This window comes from Apaloderma vittatum, unplaced genomic scaffold (genome assembly GCF_000703405.1).
Source record: "Apaloderma vittatum isolate BGI_N311 unplaced genomic scaffold, ASM70340v1 scaffold1612, whole genome shotgun sequence".
Taxonomy (NCBI): domain Eukaryota; kingdom Metazoa; phylum Chordata; class Aves; order Trogoniformes; family Trogonidae; genus Apaloderma; species Apaloderma vittatum.
The window spans coordinates 31,473-55,235 of record NW_009701672.1 but is presented as its reverse complement, the minus strand read 5'-3'; the positions used below and the strand labels follow the sequence as shown (position 1 = coordinate 55,235).

The 23,763-nt window shown below is 39.1% G+C and overlaps 1 protein-coding gene across 1 annotated transcript; it reads right to left on the bottom strand.

The window, feature by feature from the left end:
* Positions 1 to 287: 287 nt before the first annotated feature.
* On the bottom strand, positions 288 to 22,730 carry SH3GL2 (SH3-domain GRB2-like 2). The gene is made up of 8 exons (XM_009879215.1): positions 22,665 to 22,730; positions 20,186 to 20,258; positions 15,222 to 15,365; positions 13,352 to 13,485; positions 11,873 to 12,031; positions 8,820 to 8,923; positions 4,710 to 4,840; positions 288 to 1,778 (listed from the first exon to the last, which is right to left on the bottom strand). The coding sequence occupies exons 1-8, from the start codon at positions 22,671 to 22,673 to the stop codon at positions 1,579 to 1,581; spliced, it is 954 nt and encodes a 317-aa protein (XP_009877517.1). The 5' UTR covers positions 22,674 to 22,730; the 3' UTR covers positions 288 to 1,578.
* Positions 22,731 to 23,763: the final 1,033 nt, after the last annotated feature.

Below are 23,763 nucleotides of genomic sequence, written 5' to 3'. Positions count from 1 at the left end.
CCATGTCTTTAAGGTTTAAAGGAGGGTTTGTGAACACCAGCATTCTTTAACAAGAAACAACTTGTATCCTCAAGATTGCATGCTGGTCATAATCACATTAATTTAATGTGCTCAGTGTTGTAGGGCCATGACATATATGAGTTTTAATTGACCACAGAAGTATGATAATGACCAAAGAAAAGTATTTTTCACATTTGCATGAAATGAGGAATATGCTTTCTGAAATAAAATTATGTGAAATTAGGACAACAGATTTCAAAACACCAAAGTAATAATCCACTACATTATTCTAGTTATTCTCTCAGTATTTATTTGAAATATCAATACTTTCCATGATATAGTTTATATATTAAGCAGTAGGGAACTGTATTCATTTCACATCATCCAGTACTGAAGTGGCACATTCGAAGCAGCACATTAAACCTCTGAAAGAGTCTGTACAATTTAGATAAATAGAACTCTGGATAACTAAACTAACATAACTTCTGCAACTGTTACCAAAAGAATGCCAAGAAGCTAGGCACAGCACTGTACACACAAAGTGCAGGAAAGAGGAACACAAGAGAACCAACTAAACATATGGGAAATGTTTTTGCATATACAGCCACGTCTTAACTGCTTAACACAAAAAGATAACGAGTTTTATTTAGTCCTCATTGAGGGCAGAATATGCACAAATGATGTTTGAAGAACACATGGTAGACAGAAATAAGTGGAGTGAGGGTCATGTTTGGTTGGTTATTGTATTCCTCAGTGAGTGAGTTTACAAAGGATATCTGGTGCTTAAGCAGCATGGTTTTGTGCCAAGACTTGACAAAAAACACTTAACAAATGCCAGTTTTATTCCCCATCTTGCCCTCTTACTGGCATTTTGGTGAGCATGCTCAAAGTTCCTGAAGGGCAAATTCAGGTGCTTTGTGGTCTACGGTTTTTCACTACAGGAATCCCCATTTTATGGTTTACAGTTTACCTCTGGATGGAAATAGGCCTTTTAAAAATAATTAAGAATATAAAAATGAGCAGAGAGCAGCAGGACACACAATACAGTGGATCACTTTCTGAGAAACCAGACGGTGGACATCTACACTGTCTCTCTGAAAACAGCAAGCCATTTTAGTTGGAAGATATGATTCTGGTTAGTCAATGTTAGACCTGTGTGAACTGTATCATTAGGAAAGGAAGGATGGAATGGCAAGAACTTTTCCCTCTTTTTATAGAGAACTAAGATTGAAAAGTAATACAGTGGTGATAGGCACTATCTTCCCAATATTACCTTCACTTCCTGCTAATTTACTCTGAGTTACCTGCTTTGCTTGCCATCAAGTTCCCAGCTTCATCTCAGTAATGGCTCTGGTTACCACCAGGCCAGCATGGTCAATAAACTAACCCACGCTACACTGGCTCAGAAGATACTACGCATCACCACCACATAGTATGACAACACGTAAACCAAAGATGCTTAGTGGGAACTGATGACTCTAACCACTGCAGTTTGCACTTGTAAGGTGTAAGAAGCAGCATTTTTAAAGCAGTGGTACTGACACAACTATCTGGATCAGAGGTGGTGGATCAGCCATCCTAATTGGGTAATGGAACTAGAATCTCAACATAATTGATGGGGAAGAAACCTGACTGGCCATGAAGCATCCCCTCATACCAGTTTTCATCAATCTGGTTAGTGAGGGTGATGATATCACCCTCCTTAAATCCCAGCTCCCCTTCATTTTCTGGTTCAAAGTCATACAGAGCTCGGCAGCATGGCTGATCCATGTGAACACCTGTGGAGAAGAAACACAAAGAATGTTTTTAAAAAATCTCAACAGTTACAATATTCTTTTAATCATGTACCTACTACTTATATTGCTACTTTCTGGTATCATTCATTTGCTAATGACAGTTCTAGGATAATATCTAAATTTGGACGGCTAAATTTCATTACAAGACAGCTATCAATATTTGACAGCCTTCAGTTTTCATATGTGACTGCTAGCATACATCTCAGACTCCTAAAAGAATTAAGCTATGGTCAAGCCCACACCTAAAAGCATGACTGTGTTCACTCTGGAATCTAATTTCTATCTGTTTACAGAATACAAAAGATGAAGTAAAATCCCTAACGTATTTCCAGCTTTACTGGCACAGAGATGCTTTGTCTATTTACTTCAGGTAAGTGGTATAAGGGGTAATTTAAAACAAGAGCGAAGATGTAACTGTGTCTTTGTCCATTATTTGAAAACTTCACTGGTACAGCTATACTATAAACCACTGTATCCGCCCCTAATCTTCCACATTCTAATTTCTGAAGTTTCCAAAGTTCTTTTCTCCCCACTCCCACAGAATACTTGATTGAAGGGCCACCAGGACAGTTTTAGAACTGGTTTGAAATAGAAAGCTTTCTAATATGTTAGTTCAAGAACATTTGACCACAAACCCTTTGGGATGGCTAATAGATACTATGATAATTAATTAGTTTGATTAGATATTTATACATTAGGTGAAATTAATAAATATTCCTCCTATTCCCTGCATTATTCCCACATCTCCTCAAAGTCTTTATAGCTTCTAGTATAACCCAAAGCAAAACGGTAACTGGTAAAAATACTTATGCTTCTGCAGCGCTAAACTGGAAGGAAAATTATATCCCTACCTCACTTTCTATAGTAAAAGTTCATGGACTTCCAGTGGTCAGAATGAACTGACACATGCTATTCCACCATAATGGCACTTTTAAGAATGTATCAGTTTCTTCATGCATACTGATTTCAGGATGAATAAGTTTCAGATTCAAATATTTTGCATATTGTGAGGTGCTGAAGCATGCATGTCCAAAGAACAGAAACTAAACTAGTGAAGGATCTCAAGCACAAGTCTTGTGAGGAGTAGCTGTGGGAACTGGGCTTGTTTAGCCTGGAGAAAAGGAGGTTGAGGGTAGACTTTTATTGCTCCCTACAGCTGCCTAACAGGAGGTTGTTGTGAAGTGGGCGTCAGTCTCTTCTTCCAAGTAACATGTGATAGGAGAAGAGGAAATGGCCTCAAGTTGCACTAAAGAAGGTTTAGATTGGATGTTATGAAAAATTTCTTCATCACAAGGGCTGTCAAGCACAGGAACAAACTGCCCAGGAAAGTGGCTCAGTCACCACTCCTGGAGGTATTTAAAAGACATGTAGACGTGGTGCTTAGGGACATGGCTTACTGGTAGACTTGGCATTGCAAGATTGAACTAGGTGATCTTAAAGGTATTTTCCAACTAAGAAAGTGTTTCTCTGAAACTGAAGAACACCTCCAAAAAAAGACCCCATCTTGAAGAAAATGCTAAATACTGCTCTCTGAAGAGGAAAATATGAATACTGAAGAGATACAGAAAGATCAGTCTGCACTGCCTTATCACAGACAAGTGTTCATGACAATACAAAAAGGAAAAGAAGGAAGTTACCAGTGGCAGGAGAAGAGCATTGGCATAGAATCGTAGAATGTGTCGGGCTGGAAGGGACCTGTAAAGGTCATCTAGTCCAAGCCCCCTGCAGTGAGCAGGGACATCTTTAACTACTTGAGCTTGCTCAGAGCCCCATCAAACCTGACCTTGAATGCCTCCAGGGATGGAGCCTCCACCACCTTTGTGTGCAACCTGTTCTAGTATTTCACCACCCTCAGAGTAAAGAACTTCTTCCTAATATCCAATCTAAATCTAACTGGCTCTGTGCAAGACTCAAGGCACGCTCAGGCACAAAAAATTTCCATTGTATCCACCTCCTCGCTAGCATGCGAACATTACTAGAAGTTTGCACTTGTGCAGACAATTTCCAGGTACCAGATGGAGATACTGTTGCTGCCTGTATCAGAGGGAACATCAAACATTCACATCAGGATGTGATGGCAAGGAAGGAAATCCTGATTAAAGACTTAGTGAAAAAAAATCAATCTTGCAAGGTGGAGTGTGCTAGCAATTGTCATTGAAGGCCAACCAGTCATCAAGTCCAACCATCAAGCCAACACCACCATGACCACTAAACCATGTTCCAACATGCCATGTCTACACATTTTTTGAATGGGTGATGGTGACTCCAGGGACTGTGACTCCACCACTTTCATGGGCAGCCTGTTCCAGTGCTTCACCACTCTCTCATTAATTTTTCCTAATATCCAATCCAAACACCTCCTGATGCAACTTGAGCCACTTCTTTAAGATAATAATTATGAGGAGTCATATAATGGCTTAATCGTGCTTGTGCCACTCTCAGCTGAACAAATAAAATAACTTAGATGGCTTTGTTTTCTTTTTAGTGATTTTTGCATTCAGCCTCTTTGTGTTGTAACATCTGGTTTTAAAAAGCAGGTTAGTGCTATGGAGGCCTGGCTGGGGTTCAAGGTTCTGTACTTTCATGTAAAACTTCCAGTTTTCCTTTGATTTTCTAAATGCCCTCTATGAAAAGATATATATTTCAAGGTGAATTTAGTATAGCGGCATCTATCTGAGCCTCTAGGACTAAGGATGTGGCCTCTAGGACAAAGCAGTGGATGATCTATCAAAGTTCTGCCTGGGGATGTGAATACTTCACAAAGAAACAACGGTTCAAACACCTATACTATCCTTATTCTCATTTTCTCTTGCTATGGAAGAACTAAACTCTAGAAAAAAGCATGGAACTTCTGCATTGTAAGAAAACTTCAGCCAGAGTTGGCTTTTCTTCTCCCATTGCTATTGCCATTACCTGACGGTTTGGGTGTGGTGGCATGGGATATTCCTCCATTGTGCTGAGTATTGTCACCAGTTGTGAAGTCCAGGCTCATACGGGGTTTGGGCTGGTATTCTCTCCGGGGCTGAGATGATGCCTCTTTTATTCTACCAAAACATGAAGTCAAGAGTTAATTTCTTGTTAAGACATCTTTATATCTACAACTGAAGTTCCCATCCACAAATCATCCAGATTAAACAAGTTTTGGCATTTGGAGCTATTGTTTACAACTTTGGTTTAAATTGCCAAAAAACATCTGATGTGACTATGTCATGAGGTTGTTAATTTTAATCTCCCTCTAGGAAGAGGGAAGTCTGTCTTGCTTTTGTCTAACAATAACAAAGAGCATCTAATAGAGAAGAACTTGTTACATGATTAGCAATACTTAGAGAAGGGCTGTACAAGCATTTCTTCCCCCATTTTTGGCATGACTTTTGCTTCTATTCCTGGCAAGCCTTAACTATTCAGTTGGTTGATGCCAAGTCTTGTCATTTTGTGAGGAGTCTGTGTGGGAATGTACTGACTTCACTTGCACACTTAGTTCAGTTGTAATTATTTCAAAAAGGCACACAACTCCAGTTTTTCTGACTGTCAAAATAAAAATATTAAGCATAATTAATTTCAATTTATTTTTCTAATTGGGAAATCAGGAGTTTATAGAAAAGGGTGCATTTTCAGATTCCAGGGTAAAATCCAGGGAAAGAATGATGACAGAATCAGGGTGGCTTATGCAGAACAACTGCCACCTGTATTTCTAATACTGCATATGGAAGAATATTTGAGTAGAGTATTTAAAGCACAAGTTGGTTTCTCTAACCTTCTCTAGACGTCTCAGTCCCAGACTTGCTGTTGGTAGCACATTTTGATTTATCTGTTGAAAAAATCTGCTTCTAATTTATCAGTTTTGGTCCTGATAACAAGGGTTTCCTCACTTTCCAAAGTATTACCAATATTAGTCAGTCCCCAGAGACTGGGTTTTTTCTTCATAAACAAAAACGTACGCATATTAAAACATAAATTAATGAAGCTGTTAAAATAAACTTAAATAAAAAGGCTTTGCTATATTTAACTCATTAACAGAAGTTACCTTCTCAAAACAGTCAAGTTTTGAAGAAAGAAGTGCTTGAACAAGTTCTACTACACTTAATACTTCTGTGAAACAAACACCATTTTTTACAGATTATGATTTAGAAGGGAACAGTTCTAGTGACTTGCTAAAAATGAACCAAAAGCTCAGCATGAGCCATGTTTCTTAAGAAAAGAGACATCTCCAGGGAAACCAGTCCTGCTTCCCAGTGGCTCTGTCATAATACTCGGTCTTGAAAAACCTCCTTTTGCTTGATGAAAAAGAGTGTTGAAAAGAAAACGCCTTTGCTGACCTTCCAGATTTTACTAATTTTATTTCAAGTCTCCCAATATTTGCCAAGTATCTGAAGTCTCAGTTCCTGAAATCGCGGTATTTTAAGGAAGTTCATGCCTTCTCTTAACATGTAGAAGAAAAATTAAAATTTTTGCACTTACAGTTCCTGAAGAAAGGTTTGAAGCCTAATCTAAAGGGTCCAGAAAGAAGACTTCAATGCATTTTTAAATTTTTAACGTTTTTTTTTGCAGTCTAACTCATATTTTTTAAAAATTATTTGGGCACTACTTTAAACAGGACAGTCATAACAGTATTGTCCATGCCAAGCAACAGCACGAACAAGTTCCAACCACATTTTTTAAAAAGCATCTTGAAATTGAGCTGTGTGTCCTGTACACATTACTGAGGTTGAACAGTTACAAATCTGCTCAGCTTAGAAGTGAAGTATTATTTATTTTCTGGTCCATATGGTCAAAAACCCACAATCCCCAGGCCCCACGGCCTTGCATTCTTTCTTGCCTGCATATCACCAGCAGGAAAAGTCAAGTAGTTCAAATAAACAGTAATGGCTCTACATTCCAGCTTAAACCCTAGCACGAGCGTATCACAGTGTTCTAATGTGTGTCCAGTGGTGTGGACATTGGAGTATTTAGCCAGCAGACTCTTTACAGTTAGGGAGGTACAGTAAGTTTATGAAAAAGATTTACTTCAACTGATCAATAGTAGTAGTCTGATGCAATATTCTTGAAAAGCTAAAATCGTTCAGAGCTGAAACTTAAAGAAAAGATACTGACTGTTTAGCAGAAGTTTCAAAAGAGCAAATGATTATCTGCATTGATACAGGAAGAGAAATCCATTGCAGAAATTGCAGAAAGAGGTATGTTCACTTTATGGTGTAACTTATGGTCTACAGAACAAACTCACCTGCTCCCAGGGACTTTTTAATGCTTCTGTGAAGTGAATTACAGTATTCATTTGGATAAAAAATGAAAACCATTCTGTTAGCAGTTCAGACAGTACTGCAAATAGTATCCATGAACAGCCTGCTGGGCAGCCTACATACCAAAACGAGTGCTGCTCCTAACTGCAAAGAACTTTTAAGACTTAGAACTTGATGAGGCTTCTAGACTGTGTGCTCTTAAAATACTGACAGACCTGTTGCTGCAAGGGTGGCAGAATTATTTTTACTCCCTTAAGAGTGGTAAATCAGTCTTTCAAAGAATACTTCTTCAAGGATAGGAAAAGGTGATGAGGAAATTTTAGCAGAAATGGTTAGCGGAAAGGATAATAAGATAGTGTGCACCTGGAAGGAGCAAGTAGACCATTTTTCAGAAGGTTTTAACTAGCCGTTCATCCTTGGGGATGAACGGCTAGTTGTTCCTTTTGTGAAATCAGAGCTAAGCGGGACTTTTCTAGTCAAAACCTTCGTTATGGAGATTAGACGGTATCAGAACATAAAAAATTGTTTAAGAAATTCTGAAAGGGAGCCAAAATGAAATGTGGCAGTGGGAGATGGTGACCACCACCTCAGCTCAGAGCACCAAAAGCTCACCCCGCCACACTCACAAGGAGCATGTGTGCTAATTTACCTGAGAGGTGAAGCTAATTTTAGTATACTGATCCAATGATGAATGTAACCATTATCACTAACCAGTAATTGTAGAATTAGTGGCAAGTTAGGCGTGTTGATACGAAAAAGTTACAAAATAAATATGTTGCAGTTTTTTTGAGGCAGTATGCTAGTTTCATCTAGCATCCAAACTTGGCCAACTTTGCTAATAAATCAATATCAGCTTTCTAAACGATCATTTGGTTTAGAGAGTTCTTCCTTTGAAGTTACTGCTTTCAGCAACAGACCCAGTAGTACCAGAAAGTAGATCTGCACTAAGGGTATCAGAAAATAGCAAAGGATCATGCATCATTAAAGCCTTCCTTCACACAGTATGTGAACGTTATCTGCTCTTGGGAATTACATCTAGATTTTATGAAGAGTCTCCCAGAACCATGTGAACTAAGGAAATCTATCTTGTAAGTGAAGTTATTTTAAAGAAGGAAATGTATCTGGGAAGCTGATAATTTTTTACAGATATTATTTACCTCATTTCCAGGCAGTACAATCTGCTTTGTGTTGATAGAAACAACAATTGTCAACTAAAATTTCTAAATTTCTATTATAAAGATACTGTGTCAATTTTGAGATAGCATTCACATTATAGATATAAGGATGGAAGAGATAAATTCAGTCAAGCCTCGTATCAGGTTTGATCTGATAACAGAACTGGAAAAAAGGGATATTTACTAAGGTGGCAAATGATGGGAGTCTCACTATCTGGCTCAGAAAGATTCTATTTTTCAACAGCAATCACTAATGCATTCTCTCAGAAAGATTATTTTGTGAATATATTCTGGAATGGTAAGGAATCCAAAGTCGTAAGTCCCATTGACTTGTAATATTTATAAATGCTTGCTTTCTGTTAAATCACATTTAACAGCTTTACTCAGCTGAGATGCTTTCTTGAACTCAGTCCTCCTTCAGTCATACTCAGAAGTACATGTATCTCCAAAGCGTATAAGCCTTATATTGCAATTGCCTAATGAAATGGCTCTTGCTTTCATAAATGTACAATTATGAAGTTGCAAAAGATAACAGCATGGCATTCTATTCATAGGTGTTCTGTCTCTGTAAAGCAAAAAAAACTTCAACAAACTTACAAAAAGTGCATTACCTATCTTCCAGCTTAGAAGTAACTCGCTGTAGGATCTGAGTGGCCTGCTTGTGGTACTCCAGCTGGGCTTGTACAAGAGCAGAAAGCTGGCTCACTTGTTCAATCTGAGGATTGACATTAAAATCTTAGGTGAGTGCTAAAAAAAAAGACCCCTGTCACACTGTAAATGCAGTTATACTTATCTCTCTAAAAACTGTATAGCTCATAAATAGTTACATATCAGTCTTTATTCATTACCATTCTGGTTACGACCTGATCTGGAACAGTAACTGCAACTCTGCTGATCATCTCGATGGCTGACTTTCATGAACAGCAGCCTACAGACCTACCTCATTCAGCAAACACTATGAAAGTAAAAATGAGACTGTAGTGAGAACATAATACATCTTCTCCCTCCCTGCACAAAATCATAGGGACTATGGAAAACAGGAAGATACTACACACTTTCGTATGCTGCATATTTGTAGTGAAGGCAGACAGTGTTCTACTTCATGAGGGAAAATACATACAAAACTCATGTGTGAGCAATGCAATCGCTGGCAGCTTCCATAATACTCAATGCTGCAATGATGTAATGTATACCAGCACTACCTGGCCACATGGTGTTGGCTGTTACTGTAAGCATTAAAACTAAAAACTTGTTATACTTCTTTCATTCAACATAGCTATATTTGATTTCTAACATTTAAATATTTTCTGGTTTGTTATGGCCCCTCTATATCAATCTGTTTAACAAAATGAATAATAAATTAAATGTACATTTAAACTTTAAATGAATCAAATCATTTACTTCACCAGAATTATTTATAATTAGTTTCCTCTAACCACATATGCTGTAAGACTGGCCTCATCTGAAATGTTTTCTTCCTCCAAAAGAGGTAATATTAATTATAAATAGAAGATAAAAAAGAAGATTTTCAATCCTAAACCAATCTGTAAGTAAAAAATATGCGGCAGTGTCAGATTTGAGCAGTTACATTAACTTTGGCTTTTTTATTCACTATTACATCTTAATACAGTAGAGACCGGGGGTCAGCAATCCTCTCAGCAGCCCACACATCTGAGCAAAAGCCTCAGTTCAAACCCTAAAACCACAGCTAAATAAAAGCCATGACTTACATTTACATAATTCTAACAAGGAAGATATTTTGATTTTGTAAGTAACATTGCAGTTAGGAAGCACAGCAATGTTACAGAGGATTTGTGTTCCTTAGCTCAGTAACCTAAAAAATGCCTACAAAATTAGTCCTACAGGTGCATGCTGTACATGCAGGGAGAGTCTCCATCCCCGACTAGACCCAGGAGGAATTATTGTAACCAAAGACAAGGACAAGGCTGAGGTGCTAAATGCCTTCTTTGCCTCAGTCTTTAGTAATAGAAACACTTTTACTGAGGAAAGCCAGCCCTCCCAAACCAAGAGACACGGGCCAGGAACAGTTCAGGCGGAGATGGTCAAGGACCTGCTACTCCACATCAATGCGCACAAATCTATGGGGCTGGATGGGGTTCATCCTAGACTGCTGAGAGAACTGGCAGGGGTGCTCACCAAGGCAATGTCCATCATTTATCAGCAGCCCTGGCTGACTGGGGAGGTCCCAGCTGATTGGAAGTCAGTCAGTATAACACCCACCTAGAAAAAGGGATGGAAGGATGATCCGGGAGGTTACAGGCCTGTCAGTTTGACTTCAGTGCCAGGGAAGCTGATGGAGCAGATCATCCTGAGTTCCATTATGCAGCACATGCAGGACAACCAGGTGATCAGGCCCAGTCAGCATGAGCTTATGAAGGGCAGGTCCTGCTTAACAAACCTAATACCCTTCTGTGACAGGGTAACTCTCCTGGATGAAGGTAAGGTTGTGGATGTTGTCTACCCTGACTTTAGTAAGGCATTTGACGCTGTTGCCCACAGCATTCTCCTAGAGAAACGGACTGCTCTCAGCTTAGATGGGCATAAGCTTTGCTGGGTAAGAAACTGGTTAGATGGCCAAGTCCAGAGAGCTGTGTCAATGGAGATAAATCCACTTGGCAACCGGTCATGAGTGGTGCCCCCAGGGCTCAGTACTTGGCCCAGTCCTGTTTAACATTTTCATTAATGATTTGGATAAGCAAATAGAGTGCACCCTTAGTAAGTTTGCAGATGTCACCAAGCTGGGTGGAAGTGTCGATCTGCTTGAGGTTAGGGAGGCTCTCCAGAGGGATCTGGATAGGCTAGATCTCTGGGCCAAGGCCAATTGCATGAATTTCAGTAAGGCCAAATGCCGGGTCCTGCACTTTGGCCACAATAACCCCCAGCAGCGCTACAGGCTTGGGGAGGAGTGGCTGGAGAGCTGCCAGGCAGAGAGGGAGCTGGGGGTGTTGATGGACAGCCGGCTGAACATGAGCCAGCAGTGTGCCCAGGTAGCCAAGAGGGCCAGCGGCATCCTAGCCTGTATCAGGAATGGTGCTGTCAGCAGGAGCAGGGAGGTGATCATGCCCCTGTACTTGGCTGTGGTAAGGCTGCACCTTGAGTACTGTGCCCAGTTTTGGGCCCCTCACTACAAGTGGGACATTGAAGTGATGGAGACGGTACAGAAGTGAGCTACCAAGGTAGTAAAGGATTTGGAGCATGTGTCGTATGAGGGATGGCCAAGGGATCGGGGGCTGCTCAGCCTGGAGGAGAGTTGAGGGGAGACAGGGGTTGGTCTGTTCTCCCTAGTGGCGACTGCCATCCCTGGAGGTGTGTTAGAGACAGGTAGATGTTGTTCTGAGGGACATGGTTTAGTGGTGTTGATAGGGCTAGGAAAAAGGTTGGACTCAATGATCTTGAAGGTCTCTTCCAATCAAAACTGTTCTATGATTCTATGATTCCATGATCCAGTGCATGCACTATCGCTTCTAAGCCTCTGAGTCCAGCAAGGACCCAAGTGCTTCCCCATTGTACAGTGATGGGAATCTGTGGCATCATGTATTGACAAGGCTTCTAAGTCTTAGACTGCTTTCGAGTGCCTTCACTGCTGAATCATTATCTTCCAGTTTTTAAGAATCAGCTCAGTGATAAACAAGGGATATCTCACATCCATCTCCAGAAGGTTGAACATGCTTGACTCAGCAATTTCTTTTGATTCATCAAATTTCTCCAGAGCTTGGCGAAGTTCTTCATCAGGAAGCTTGCCCTGTCTTTTCTTTTTGTAATCAAAATCCAGGCGTCGACCCTCCATTTTCTTCAGGTGATGCTATAATACAAGAATGCAAACACAAGCACAGAATAAAGGGTGTTCCCCAGCTCTCCCCTTACTGCATTGTAATAAGGTAATGCATGTACACTTGCAAGCCTGTGCTGTTTGCTGTATATCAGTTCTTCCTCAGAGGGGAGAAATTTAGAATCAGCAAGTAGGTGGTTTTATGTGTCATTTAAGAAATGATCATGTGCCACTGTCTAAATGACAGACCTTCAACATTAAAAAAAAAGGCCACACAGAGTGGATAACTGCAATTGCCATCTGTATAAAAGATATTCAAGTTTCTAGCTTTTTAACTCTGATGCAAAATTACCTGAAGTCTATGGTTTTTCCCCACATGTTTAAGAGAAAACTCTACTAAAAGTACTAGTTAGTGCATTTTTGCCCGTGTAATAGTTCTCATAAACAAACCAACATGGAAAATTACCATTTCCATCAGACCACCAAAGGATCTTAAGAATATCTGTCATTAAAGATTTTCTAGTTTGCTAACTGATGTAACATTCATGTCAATCTGTTTAGCAGTTGTCACATCAAGCTGGCCAAAAGTTAATGTTACCAGCATAAGCATGAATATTTAGGTATTTTCCTTCCCTCAGAAGAATCAATTTGTCATCTATTATGATATTTATAACTTTATCAACTTTGTAAATTATATCAAATTGCCTAAATGTCTTTTCTCCACACTTATTTAACAATATGAACGCCTTACAGAGCTCAGAAGAACAGTTGTTTACACAGATAAGCTGAATTCGCTGAATTGGGAGGAACTTTTACTTCCACAATTATAAAATCTGGTCATGCCCACAGAAGTATGTGTGCAAACAGATTTTTCTCCATAAATGCTGGCTGGCTCTTGGATTACTAATTACAAAATTGATGCAAGCAAACAGTGTTCATGTTCAAAATTCCTGGGAATGTTTTGGACACAATTTTCTCTTCAGATAAAAGAGTAGTGCCAGTCTAGAGGCAACTATAGAAATGCCCTCGCACATCATTTCCTAGAAAATTGAAAGTAAACACCTGCTCATGTATTCAGTGAAATGAGCTTTCAGGTGGTAGGATTAGAGTACTGTGTTCATGTCTGCATAAGCTTGACAATGCTCCATCAAAAAATGTTAGAATTTTGCTCTTTCTCTTTCTAAACCATCAATAAGAGAGACAGAACTGAAAAATAAAACTCAAGCCACAATACAGTAAAATCAGGTAATCTGCAAATCTGAAAGCCCATTTTAAACTACACAACTAAGAAATTTTTAATATATCCACAGTCAGCACATTTGGTGTTATAAAATGCCACATTGAGGGCAACACCTGTATTTCTCTCAGATCTTTGTCATGGAGATTCTGAAGTGGGTCAATGAAGTTTTGTTTCACTTCCATGTCTAAAGAGTCCTTGACCTCAGAAAGCTCCTTCATAGCTTCTCCCACATCGGCAAGTGCTGGTCCTGAAAGAAAAGATACCCAGTTTATCTCAGAATAACTTAATTCCAAAACACTGCAGAATGAAACTGAGTCATGGAAATTTCAGTTAACATTTCATTCTAAGACTCAAGTTTAGGAAGGAAACAAAGTATGAGGAACTATATGAAAGGGCAACATGGATTTTATACTTCTGCAGCCCTCAGTGAGACTGGTGACTACCAAAAGTAAAAATTCTTTACAATTAAACAGATTATTTTTTTAATGAAAGACTTTTTTGATGAAACTATCGACTTCATAGTTTGAGTATTTTTAAGAAAAAGTACAATTTGTATTAATTATCAGGGGAAACCATAAATATATTACAATGGATTTGCAGTAACTGACCAACTCAAGTTCATAAACTTCAGTAAGAATTAGCTGCCTTCTGAAATGTCCTGCAAGATTAACTTGTGAGGCACAAAAATTACCACTCTGGTTTACCTCCTCTGCATGCAAACAAGAAAGCTCAAAAAAAATACCCTCCTGGTTTGAGGTGCTGGTTGGTGGAAAAAAATCCACTTTCAAAGAATACAGAGGGCCTGAAAATGTGAAAGTTAAGAAATCAGAGGTAGCTTTGTCTCCCAAGCAAGAGATGCCAGCAATGTACTACAAAACTAGAGAGTGTGCCAGACACGGATGAAGAGTGACAAACAGCTATATTCACAGAATCATAATAGCTGCTATTAGTTAAGAATGTGAAAATAATTGCCATGTTTATTCTGCTGCATGCTACTGCAATCATCAGGGAATATACAGCAATTTGCAGAAACTAAATTCTATTAGGTTTTAATTTTCCCTTAAAAATGCGTTTGAAAGTTAGCAAATGAGAGGCAACCAATTAAAAAAAAACAATTCACAAGTCTTTAGCACAAACCAACTTATATCTGCCAAGATAACTAATAAATTATATAAAACAAACAAGGAACTTTTACCATTGCAGAAATCTTTATGTCAGGAAGAAAAATTTATGAAGATTCAAATAGGAAATATAATTTGCACAGTCCTATTTGAAGGTCTTGTGTGTTGCCATATAAAAATGGCCACAGAGAAGCCCACACAAATAGAACAGAAAGCCAAAGGATCCTTTTGTGAATGTCATCTCTTTCAGTCGACTTATACTGTTGAAGAACACAATGTGATGTCTCAGATTAACATTTCTAACTCAGGCAGCTGTAAATACTTTTGGGGCTTGGAGAGAGAAGCAGATGACAGATAAGACAGGAATATTCACTAGTGCCTTAAAATGTGGAATTTGGTAGGAAAAAATGGTCAAAGTCTATTAAAAAGCTTTTATTCCTTTTTATGCAAGCCTTTATTCCTTGCTTGTAACGAAGACAATAACATTTATTATAAGGATTCTGAGAACAAAAGTGTTTTATTGTATACATGCATAGAGAATAATATATTTTCTGAACATGTACATCCTTCTTCCCAACACATTCCCAGTGAGAGAGACAACACATCCACAGAGAGCCTAAAGCCTATATGGATACGGGTCCAAGTGGAAACAACTTGACTTTCAATCACAAGAAAAAAAGCTCTTATCCAAAATATACTCAATAAGCCTACATTAACCTTGAAGAAGTCTGATGAAGGAGAACTCTGATGCTTCGTTCAAAAGTTATTCCTTCATAAGAGCACTACACTAATAATGGAAGTTATATTAAATTTTACTACTACTTTTATTGCTTTATAATAGAAAGAAAAGTAAGCAAGTTACCAAAATTGCATTCTTCTCCAAGTTCTCGGCCAAATTTCAGCATCGCATCTGCCAGCAAGGCTTCAGCCTGAGGGTAACCTGGTCCCTTATCCTGGCCTCGAATTTTTGACATAGTGTTGATCATGCTGAGTTTAGCTCTGGAAGCTGAAACAGGCAAGTGACAGAGGTTACAAACATGCAATGGTTTGACTGCACATAAAGGAAGGCACTCTTTAAATTTATCTGAGGTACTTACAATATATTTGAAGGACATTATCTAATTCAATGACTAAGCCCTATTCTTCACCAATTATTTTTAGAGTAAAGGAATGAAATGTTGTTGACGACTGACTTTTTTCTTTTGCCTATAGGACAGAGATAAGTCCCTGTCCTGAACTTTAAATCAAAGCTTCCCTTGTGACTTGGACAGAAGAAAGCCCAGGAACACTCCCAAAATAGCATGTTTGACATGTGCTACAACTCCAGTAGAAAAATCTTTGTTATCCCCAAATTCTTAATCTTAAAATCCTTGGGTACCAAATGGATAGTAGATTTAGCCAGCCTTATGCTCAAGGAAAAATCTAGACTAGGTATACTCAAGATTAAACTGTGGTGCCCCACATTTTTTAAATATCTGAAAGTTTTTCTGTTGTAGAATGTTAAATGAAACCTGCATCCTCAAAGACGATGTCCAACAACCTCTGAAACACTTTTTGCTTTTTATTGGGATTTGGGGTTTCAGCTGCATTTTAGCTGTATTTTATTTCAGATAAACAACTGCTGATTAGAAGAAAGCACATGATTATTCCATGATTATCATAATTGATGAAAACAAAGACAGCAAACATGAAAGAACTAATTTGTTTGATGATGTGTTTTAGTGAATTTTTGCAGCTACAGAATGAAAATGGCCTGCAGAGAGTGAACTAATTAATGGCACTTCAAATTTTGCCAGCTAAATCCCATTGCCAGCAAAGCTGTCTCAGTGCTTGTTTCTACCTACATTATTGTATGTGCTACAGGAGCGCAGCTAGGAATGCCTCTAACTCCCTCCTTGCAAAAGCCTGACTTTGCTAGTTGTTCTTGTGATTTAATGTTTCTGTTTACAAAACATTAATAGCTCACACTGTTGTGTGCTGATTTCATTGGTCAAAACTCAAGCTTGCACACCTTTCTGCAACAAAACATTAGCAGACTGGAGTCAACAACTGTTCTGCTCTTTTATTGCTGAAACTGCTTACAAAGAGATGGTTCTTATTGCTGAATATGTTTAATTTTGTGGCATACAAATATATGAACAGATATAAGATGCAAAAACAGACACAGGACACTCAGGAAAGTGTCATACTACTTGTTTTGCCTGAGAAGCATCTATGAAAAGATTAACATTAACATATTTTTAACATATAGTAATTTTGGTTTTGTAAGCTTTCTCACTACCCTTGAACGCTACCAGATCATGCTTTTCTGCATCTGAATTCCTTGATGCCTTCTGTTTCTACCACTATAAAATAGTCAGCAGACTGGCTGATTGTTCAATATAAGTAACTGAATTTTAATGAAGTGTCTGGCCTTTAAAAATGGCATCAGAATGATGGAGGTAATGGGAAAATAGAGAAGCACAAAACAAATAAGGCAAAAATCATTCAAGGGAATTGAGGAAGCAAGCTGAAATAAAACAGGAGTAAATGGGAGTATTTTCAGAAATAAAAGAAAAAGATCTAAGAGCCAATATAGAAAAAAAAATGAAATGGCTATATTCTGGACAGTCAGATAAGAGTAGAAAGTAAGAGATATAGGAAAGAATGAAAAAGATGAAAGGAGAGTAAAGAAAAGGTAAGAAATAAATAATAAAGTGAAGAAAGGTAAGCATAAAAAAATCATGCCTCAATGATTCATCTAACCATTTAATAATGATTATATTAGAATCCTGATTTAGTAGGCTATCTTAGAATACATTCACCAGTGGTCTTACTACATTTATCTTCCTTCAAAGTTGACTCAAGTAACTCCCACAGGAGCAGAGGTACATTTCTGTTCAGTCGATCTCAAAATTCCATTCTGAGCCCTTTAATTTTTATTGCTTTATTGTGTTAGTGCCATGTGCTTTCTTTTCCATGTAATATTTCAGCCTAAGTGAGGATAGGCAGAGATGTACAAAATGGAAGTGATCTGATTGTTTTCTCAGTTGCACTGAGAAAATTCTGGCCATGTACATCTGCATGGAAAAGTCTTTGAGCCTTCATTATATTTGATTTTAGTTATCTTCAGTTATCGTTCATTTTTTTTCATTATTGGGAAGTCTAAAAAGCTATCTTTTTCATTCACACTAACCTCAGACCAACATCTCTTTCAATAAATTCACTATGGTCTTCAATATCTTTTTCCCTTCCCTTCTTTTCCCCTTCCCTTTTCCTTTTTCCTTGAGACATTACTTAACTGTTTAGTGAATTGAGACAACGCTGTATACTTCATTTATTGATCCTTCAAAATGCCATGATGCCAATTAGATAGCACTGCAGTAGTGTTATCCAAGTATATCGATGTTTCCAGGGCACATCATGCTCATCGAGGAACATGTGCTACATGCCAAACCCTCTTCTACTCTACATGCCCCATGTAAACTTTTAAAGAAAATCTTCTGTTAAACATCGCTTTTAAAGATTTTTTCTCACCAAATTTCCCCCTCTTCCCAATGTAATGTTTCTATTTTTTATGAAAATGAAAAAGCAAAAAGGAAACAGTGGAAAACAGCATTTTTGGTGCCCCAGGTAAAGAGTAATATAGTTGTAGAGAGAATTCTAAAGAGGATTTTTTAATTGAAAAAATAAGTATTTTTCTACACAATTCTTCACACTACAGGGAGTCCTTTTCCAACTGGCATAAGATCAGGTGAGAACTGAAAAGGAATCAATCCTCCTTTCCTCTTACTCCATCTACTATCATTGCCCGGCTGTAGAATAAATAACATGTTCTCATTTGATACACAAGAAAGTAAATTTTTCTGTCTGTTACAATTTTAATTTTCTGATCCTACTTGTACATGACACAAGCAGATGAAGGGATGTGTGAGTATGGAAACTGTTCTTTCCTGCAGCACTGCAAACTTACATCAGCCTGAGGTGCCTGAAATCACACTCTTAGCTACTTCAAGAAATTCTGATCTCTGCCATTCCTGTGAGCCTCTCTCATGTTTCACAACAATCATAATCACTCAGATGTGTCAGGAAGGCAGCTAGAAAAGCACTAAGCAGCCAAAGCTTATTACTCAGTCTGTATGATGTTGCACCACAGCAGCTTGACAGTAGCTAACAATTTTATCACTAGCCCTGGAATGTTTGTCAATCCTACTGCTTTTCCTGCAGAGTGCTTGTTGATGATGGCAATGAAGCTGTGGACTCGAGTCATAAACAGTACTCCATCTGTTGACATATAAACCGTTTTAGTCATCATTATTTTCTCTCTAGCAGTTCTTGAACTTGTAAATATTATTCCTCCTTCTTTCAATCCACTGGCAGCATCATCAAATTACCCTCCTTTCCTCCATGGTCTAACATAAAAATATCACCAATTAATTTACACTAGCAACAGTCTTTCATCCTACCACACTGGAGTTAAAATACTTCACACTGGTTCCATTTTTCTTCCAGCTATTAGGAAGCAAATTCCTCACAGTGAATGGATGAACTTGTAGAGGGCCTTGTTTTACCTTAACACTAATTTTGCACAAACATAACTCCATTGACGCCATTGGTGTAGATGGCATTGACTAATGCTAGTATTACAACCCTTACATTCCTATATCACTATATAAATCTTGAAGTTCTTGAATGTAATGGTTTACTTTACTGTAATAGCTACAAATCACCCCTTTCTTGAGGATGCTTTGGCAAGAGAGAAGCACATGGCTCTCCATCAGTCCAGTCTTTCCTCTCCCCATGGAAATACTTTTTTTCTATTTTGAAGGATTAATTTGGTCATTTGTGATTACAGTCATTTATTGGCCCTGTTAATCTGTTTGGCATCTAAAGCTCTTTTGCATCCCTCCCTTTTCTAGTAACTCCAATAAGGATGTGAAATTGCTAGAGGACCAGGTGAAAGGTGATACATTTCTTCATGTGACCTGGAGGAAGTTGCTTCAGAAATTTGTCTTTCCTCCCGTGGTCTGCAAGGACTGCCTTGTCCTTTTCCATCACACAGGTTGAATGATCGGGACTGTAGAATCATAGAATCACAGAACGTTAGGGGTTAGAATGGAGCTTGAAAGATCATCTAGTCCAAGCCCCCTGCCAGAGCAGGATCACCCACAGTAGGTCACACAGGAACGTGTCCAGGCGGATTTTGAAAGTCTCCAGAGAAGGAGCCTCCACAACCACTCTGGGCAGCCTGTGCCAGTGCTCTGTCACCCTCACAGTAAAGAAATTTTTCCTCACGTTGAGGTGGAACTTCTTATGTCCTAACTTAAACTCATTATTCCTTGTTCTATTGCTGGGCAGAAGAAAGAGATGTCTAATGTGGGCATCCTCACTCTGTCTGATTCTGACCTGGGCTGACTCCCTGGCCTCAGGCCAGTCCCTGTTCCCAGGGAGGTGCTCGATGCCCAGGGCTGCTGCTGATGCCCCAGCGTCCCCTGGCTGCTCTGCTCCTAGCTGGAGCAGTGGGATGGTCCCTGCCTCCCCTGGAGAGGCTGCAACCACCTCCAGGCAGCATCCTATGCTCACAGTGCTGACATTCAGATGCCTGCAAGTAAATACATCCAGCACATGCTGCTGGCTTACCTAAACTAGGAACACACAAAAGGAAAACAGGCCTCCCAAAGCCAGTCTCCATTCTCCCCGACAGCCTAACACAGAAGCCTGTACTCATCTCTGTCTTTTACTTCACAGCAACTTGAGCAATTTTGTGTTAATCTTAACCACATCAGTGAGCATAAGAGTATTTTCAAAAAGTGTTGCAAGTACTTTGAGACTGAGAAATTACATTACCTGGATTGGGCTGAAGATACTCTATTGTCTTTGCCATTATTTCCATAACTGCCCTGCTGGTAACATCCACTTTCTAAAGGACAGAGTTAAACAGAAATAAACATGAGAGAAATATGTTAGACAAAAGGAAGCTGTTTTCACTCTTATCTTTTTACAAATTCTTCTAACTCTTATAATTTTATTTTTTGTGCCTCTGAGAACAGCCCTTGTACCAGAATAATCATAATGCCTGAAAAACTACCAAAGCATTTCAGTTATAGCAGACTCATTCTCAAGTGAGGCCATTAGTACAGAGTACCTCACAACGTGGTAGGAATTTGATATGACTCATTGTACCATGCTGATACTTTACATCACCCTGGGAAGCTTCCACAGTAATGAAAACTTTTTGGTGGATGAAAACTGTTTTAAAATTTAGTTATCTTTGATGCCATATTAGCTTGCAAAATGACTGGGAAGCAGATGTCAATCAAAACCAACCACCAATGATAAAATGGGCTGCCTACCTCTTTCAGAATGAATCAGAGAATCATAACATTACTGAGGCTGGAACAGACCTCTGAGATCATCAAGTCCAGCCCATGACCCAACACCACCACATCGGCTAGACCATGGCACTAAGTTCCACACCCAGCCCCTCATTAAACACCTCCAGGGACAGTGACTCCACCATTCCAATGCCTGATCACCCTCTCCCTGCGGAAGTGCTTCCTGAGATCCAAAGTGCTTCCTGATATCCAGATCTGGTAAAATTCTGGTAAGGAAAGCTAGGTATCAATAAGTTTCCAATTTCAAGAAACCTGTAGCATTGATGCATTGACAATTTATTTCCCCTGGTTGAGTCCACGAAGAATCATTTTGCATTTAAAAATTTAAAATACTTAGAACTGAATACCATTAGCCTCTACTGTAATAGAAATTTTTGCTTTCTTAAGAAATACTCCACATCAGTGTCCTAAGCTGCATACAGCGAAGTATACAACTACCCTCCCTCTCAGAATCAGGCCTCAAAGGAAAGTGATGTTTTGGCAAACTGGGGGATTGCCATAACCTGTCCTGTACTCTGCATTTAAGAAGACACATTACATTTCTCTACAGGGTAGCTTGCGTCCCACAGAGTGAACTCCTTTACAATAATGGCAAGTTCCTATTTTAAAAAAGAACACCTGAGATAGGCTGGCTGGAGCACGCTGTGACTGACGTCTTTCCTGTTTCCTGTTGCCACTGCCATCTGCCAGGTCTTGCTCTGTGCTTTACAGAAAGGAGAAGAAGTCTGCCAACCAGAGTGAATAAGTAGCTGAACTGCCTAGTAGGGAGCCCAGAAATGGCTAGGAGGCTAAAGATGAGTGGGAACAGAAAGCTGGAGACAGGCAGAAGGAGCATGTCCACTGCCTGCAGAGAAGCTGGGAAGTGACACAGGGCCAAGCAGAGCGTGTGGAGGCAACTGATGAATTTACTCCATTCTCTTCTCCACTCTCAGTGCTCTTATCTCCTGGGCTGCCAACCCATGCCACCCACAAGCCCTACATGGGACTCACCCCTGGCTGTTGCAGTATCCTATTTTGCATTCTAAACTTCACATCAGTTTTCTGAATCTTGGTTAATACCTTCTAGCTTTGACAGCAGTGCCTATACTTGTAGCACATTCAGAGGAAAGCTGGACAGAAGGGAAGAAAACAACTCTGCAGTACAAACAATATGCCCTTCTCCTTTATTCTTCATCCAAGGTTTTTTCCCCATCATGCTATACCAACGTACAGACAAATAGCTCCTGTTTCTCTTGATCAGAGTTACATATCATATACATATCATACAAATCACCTAGCAGCAGCCTGTGTACAAGATTTCATAGTACCTCTCAAAGTTGAAGCCAGAAAAAAAGCCTGCTCATACTGATCTTTCCAACTGAAATATTGCCACCACCACACACAGCTGTGGCTTCCCCTTCCCCCAGAAACACTCAGTGCTACCACTGCCAGCCTCTCCAAGCAGTCTGTTGGGGGTTAGGCCCATCTACCCAAGGCTTTTTGTCAGTGGAGGCTGCCTAACAGGTCCTCTGAACCTACGACTGAATATCCCAGTGACACTGTCAACCTCCTGTGGCAGACAGCTCTTGCTTCTCCTGACTGATGCTCAAGGAGGGGAGAATTACAGGCACTCTTTGCCATTGAAATGACCATCTTGTAGACAGAGTCTCCTGTTTTCAGAGATCCTATGTAATGGTTTAACTGAACCCAATTTGTAGCTGACATCAGCCTCAATCTCTAAATGAGATACCAGCATTATAAAGTGTCATATGTTATGCATGTGTTGGATAGAAAACAAAGAGAAATAAGAAACTGAAAGCTCAGTACTGCTGAATAATCTTACATCTTTCAAAATTATTCAAGTGATTCAGGGACAAAAGCTTTGAAATTCCAGCCCTAGAAAGGAAAAATGAATGATAATAAGGAATACACACATCTGTATTTAGACTTACCCTTTCCATTTCTTTGAAGTCATCATCTAACTTGGTTCCTTCTGCACCTCCTACTTTTTCACTCACTTTCTGCAGTTAAAAAAAGAACACAAACAGATTCAGCAATAACTGAAGATCTAGTCACCATGTTTTCCTGGGGCAATGTTTGATTTTTCGTTCTTTTTTTTTTCCCTATAAGTTGGTACAACACTCAGACATACTATTCTTTCTGAAAAAACTTATTTCAAATACACTTATGCTAAAAAATCAGATAATATACCACTGCTTAAGTCTCAGAGACAAAACCCTCCAGTGGTGGCAGAAGTACATAATTATCATATCTTTGCAAGATCACACCTCTATTTCTCTGTACCTTGGAACTTACCAAGCAATTAATCGACAATGACAGATCTGTATTCAGCAGACAGAAATATCCATGGTCATGTGTGCTGAACAAGGAGGTGACCTGACAGAATGAACTGGGGAAGGGATCATGGCACTAAAAATTTCTCATCAGAGCTGAAAAATGGCCCCAGCTGTTTTGTCCAGTGTGCATCAAGGTAGCACCCATGGGAATAATCATGCCTAACCACAGAGCAAGAGCAAGAAGTAGCTCCCAAGACCTGACTCTAGCTGCACAGAAGGCATCCACAACTGAGAATTCTCAGAAACACGTTGACTCAAGTCACAACCAGACCTTCACCATTAAAAATCAAGTTTAAAAATAAGAGGATAGATGATAGATAGATAGATAGATAGATTAGATAGAAAGAAAAAACATACACTCACACTATGCAAAAGCTTGTGGTTCTCATGAGTGATATATATATAATACCTGGCTGACATATCTATTAGGAAGAGTAAAGGGAACGTTGGTGGCATGTCTTTAGCAAATACACAATTTTTTAATAAAATATTCAGTTTGAAAACTAAATGGAAAATTATTTTGTGCTACTGTTTCATTTGAGTGTAAGACATTGAACTAAGTTTCCCTTTACTGTCAGTAGAAGTAGCACTAACAAATTTGAATGGGAATTGCTATGCAACACCATTCGAAGTGGATTTTAGCAATTGCATTGTCAATCCCAAAGTGTTTCAGTGGTGTAATTCCACAACTAAG

What these genes read in the sequence shown, in the direction of transcription:
- SH3GL2 (XM_009879215.1), bottom strand. An exon ending in GTATCTTCAGCCCAATCCAG is followed by an intron (nt 15,366 to 20,185) that starts GTAATGTAATTT and finishes TGCCTGTTTCAG; the next exon opens with CTTCCAGAGCTAAACTCAGC. An exon ending in ACTTCTAAGCTGGAAGATAG is followed by an intron (nt 4,841 to 8,819) that starts GTAATGCACTTT and finishes ATGTTTTGGTAG; the next exon opens with AATAAAAGAGGCATCATCTC.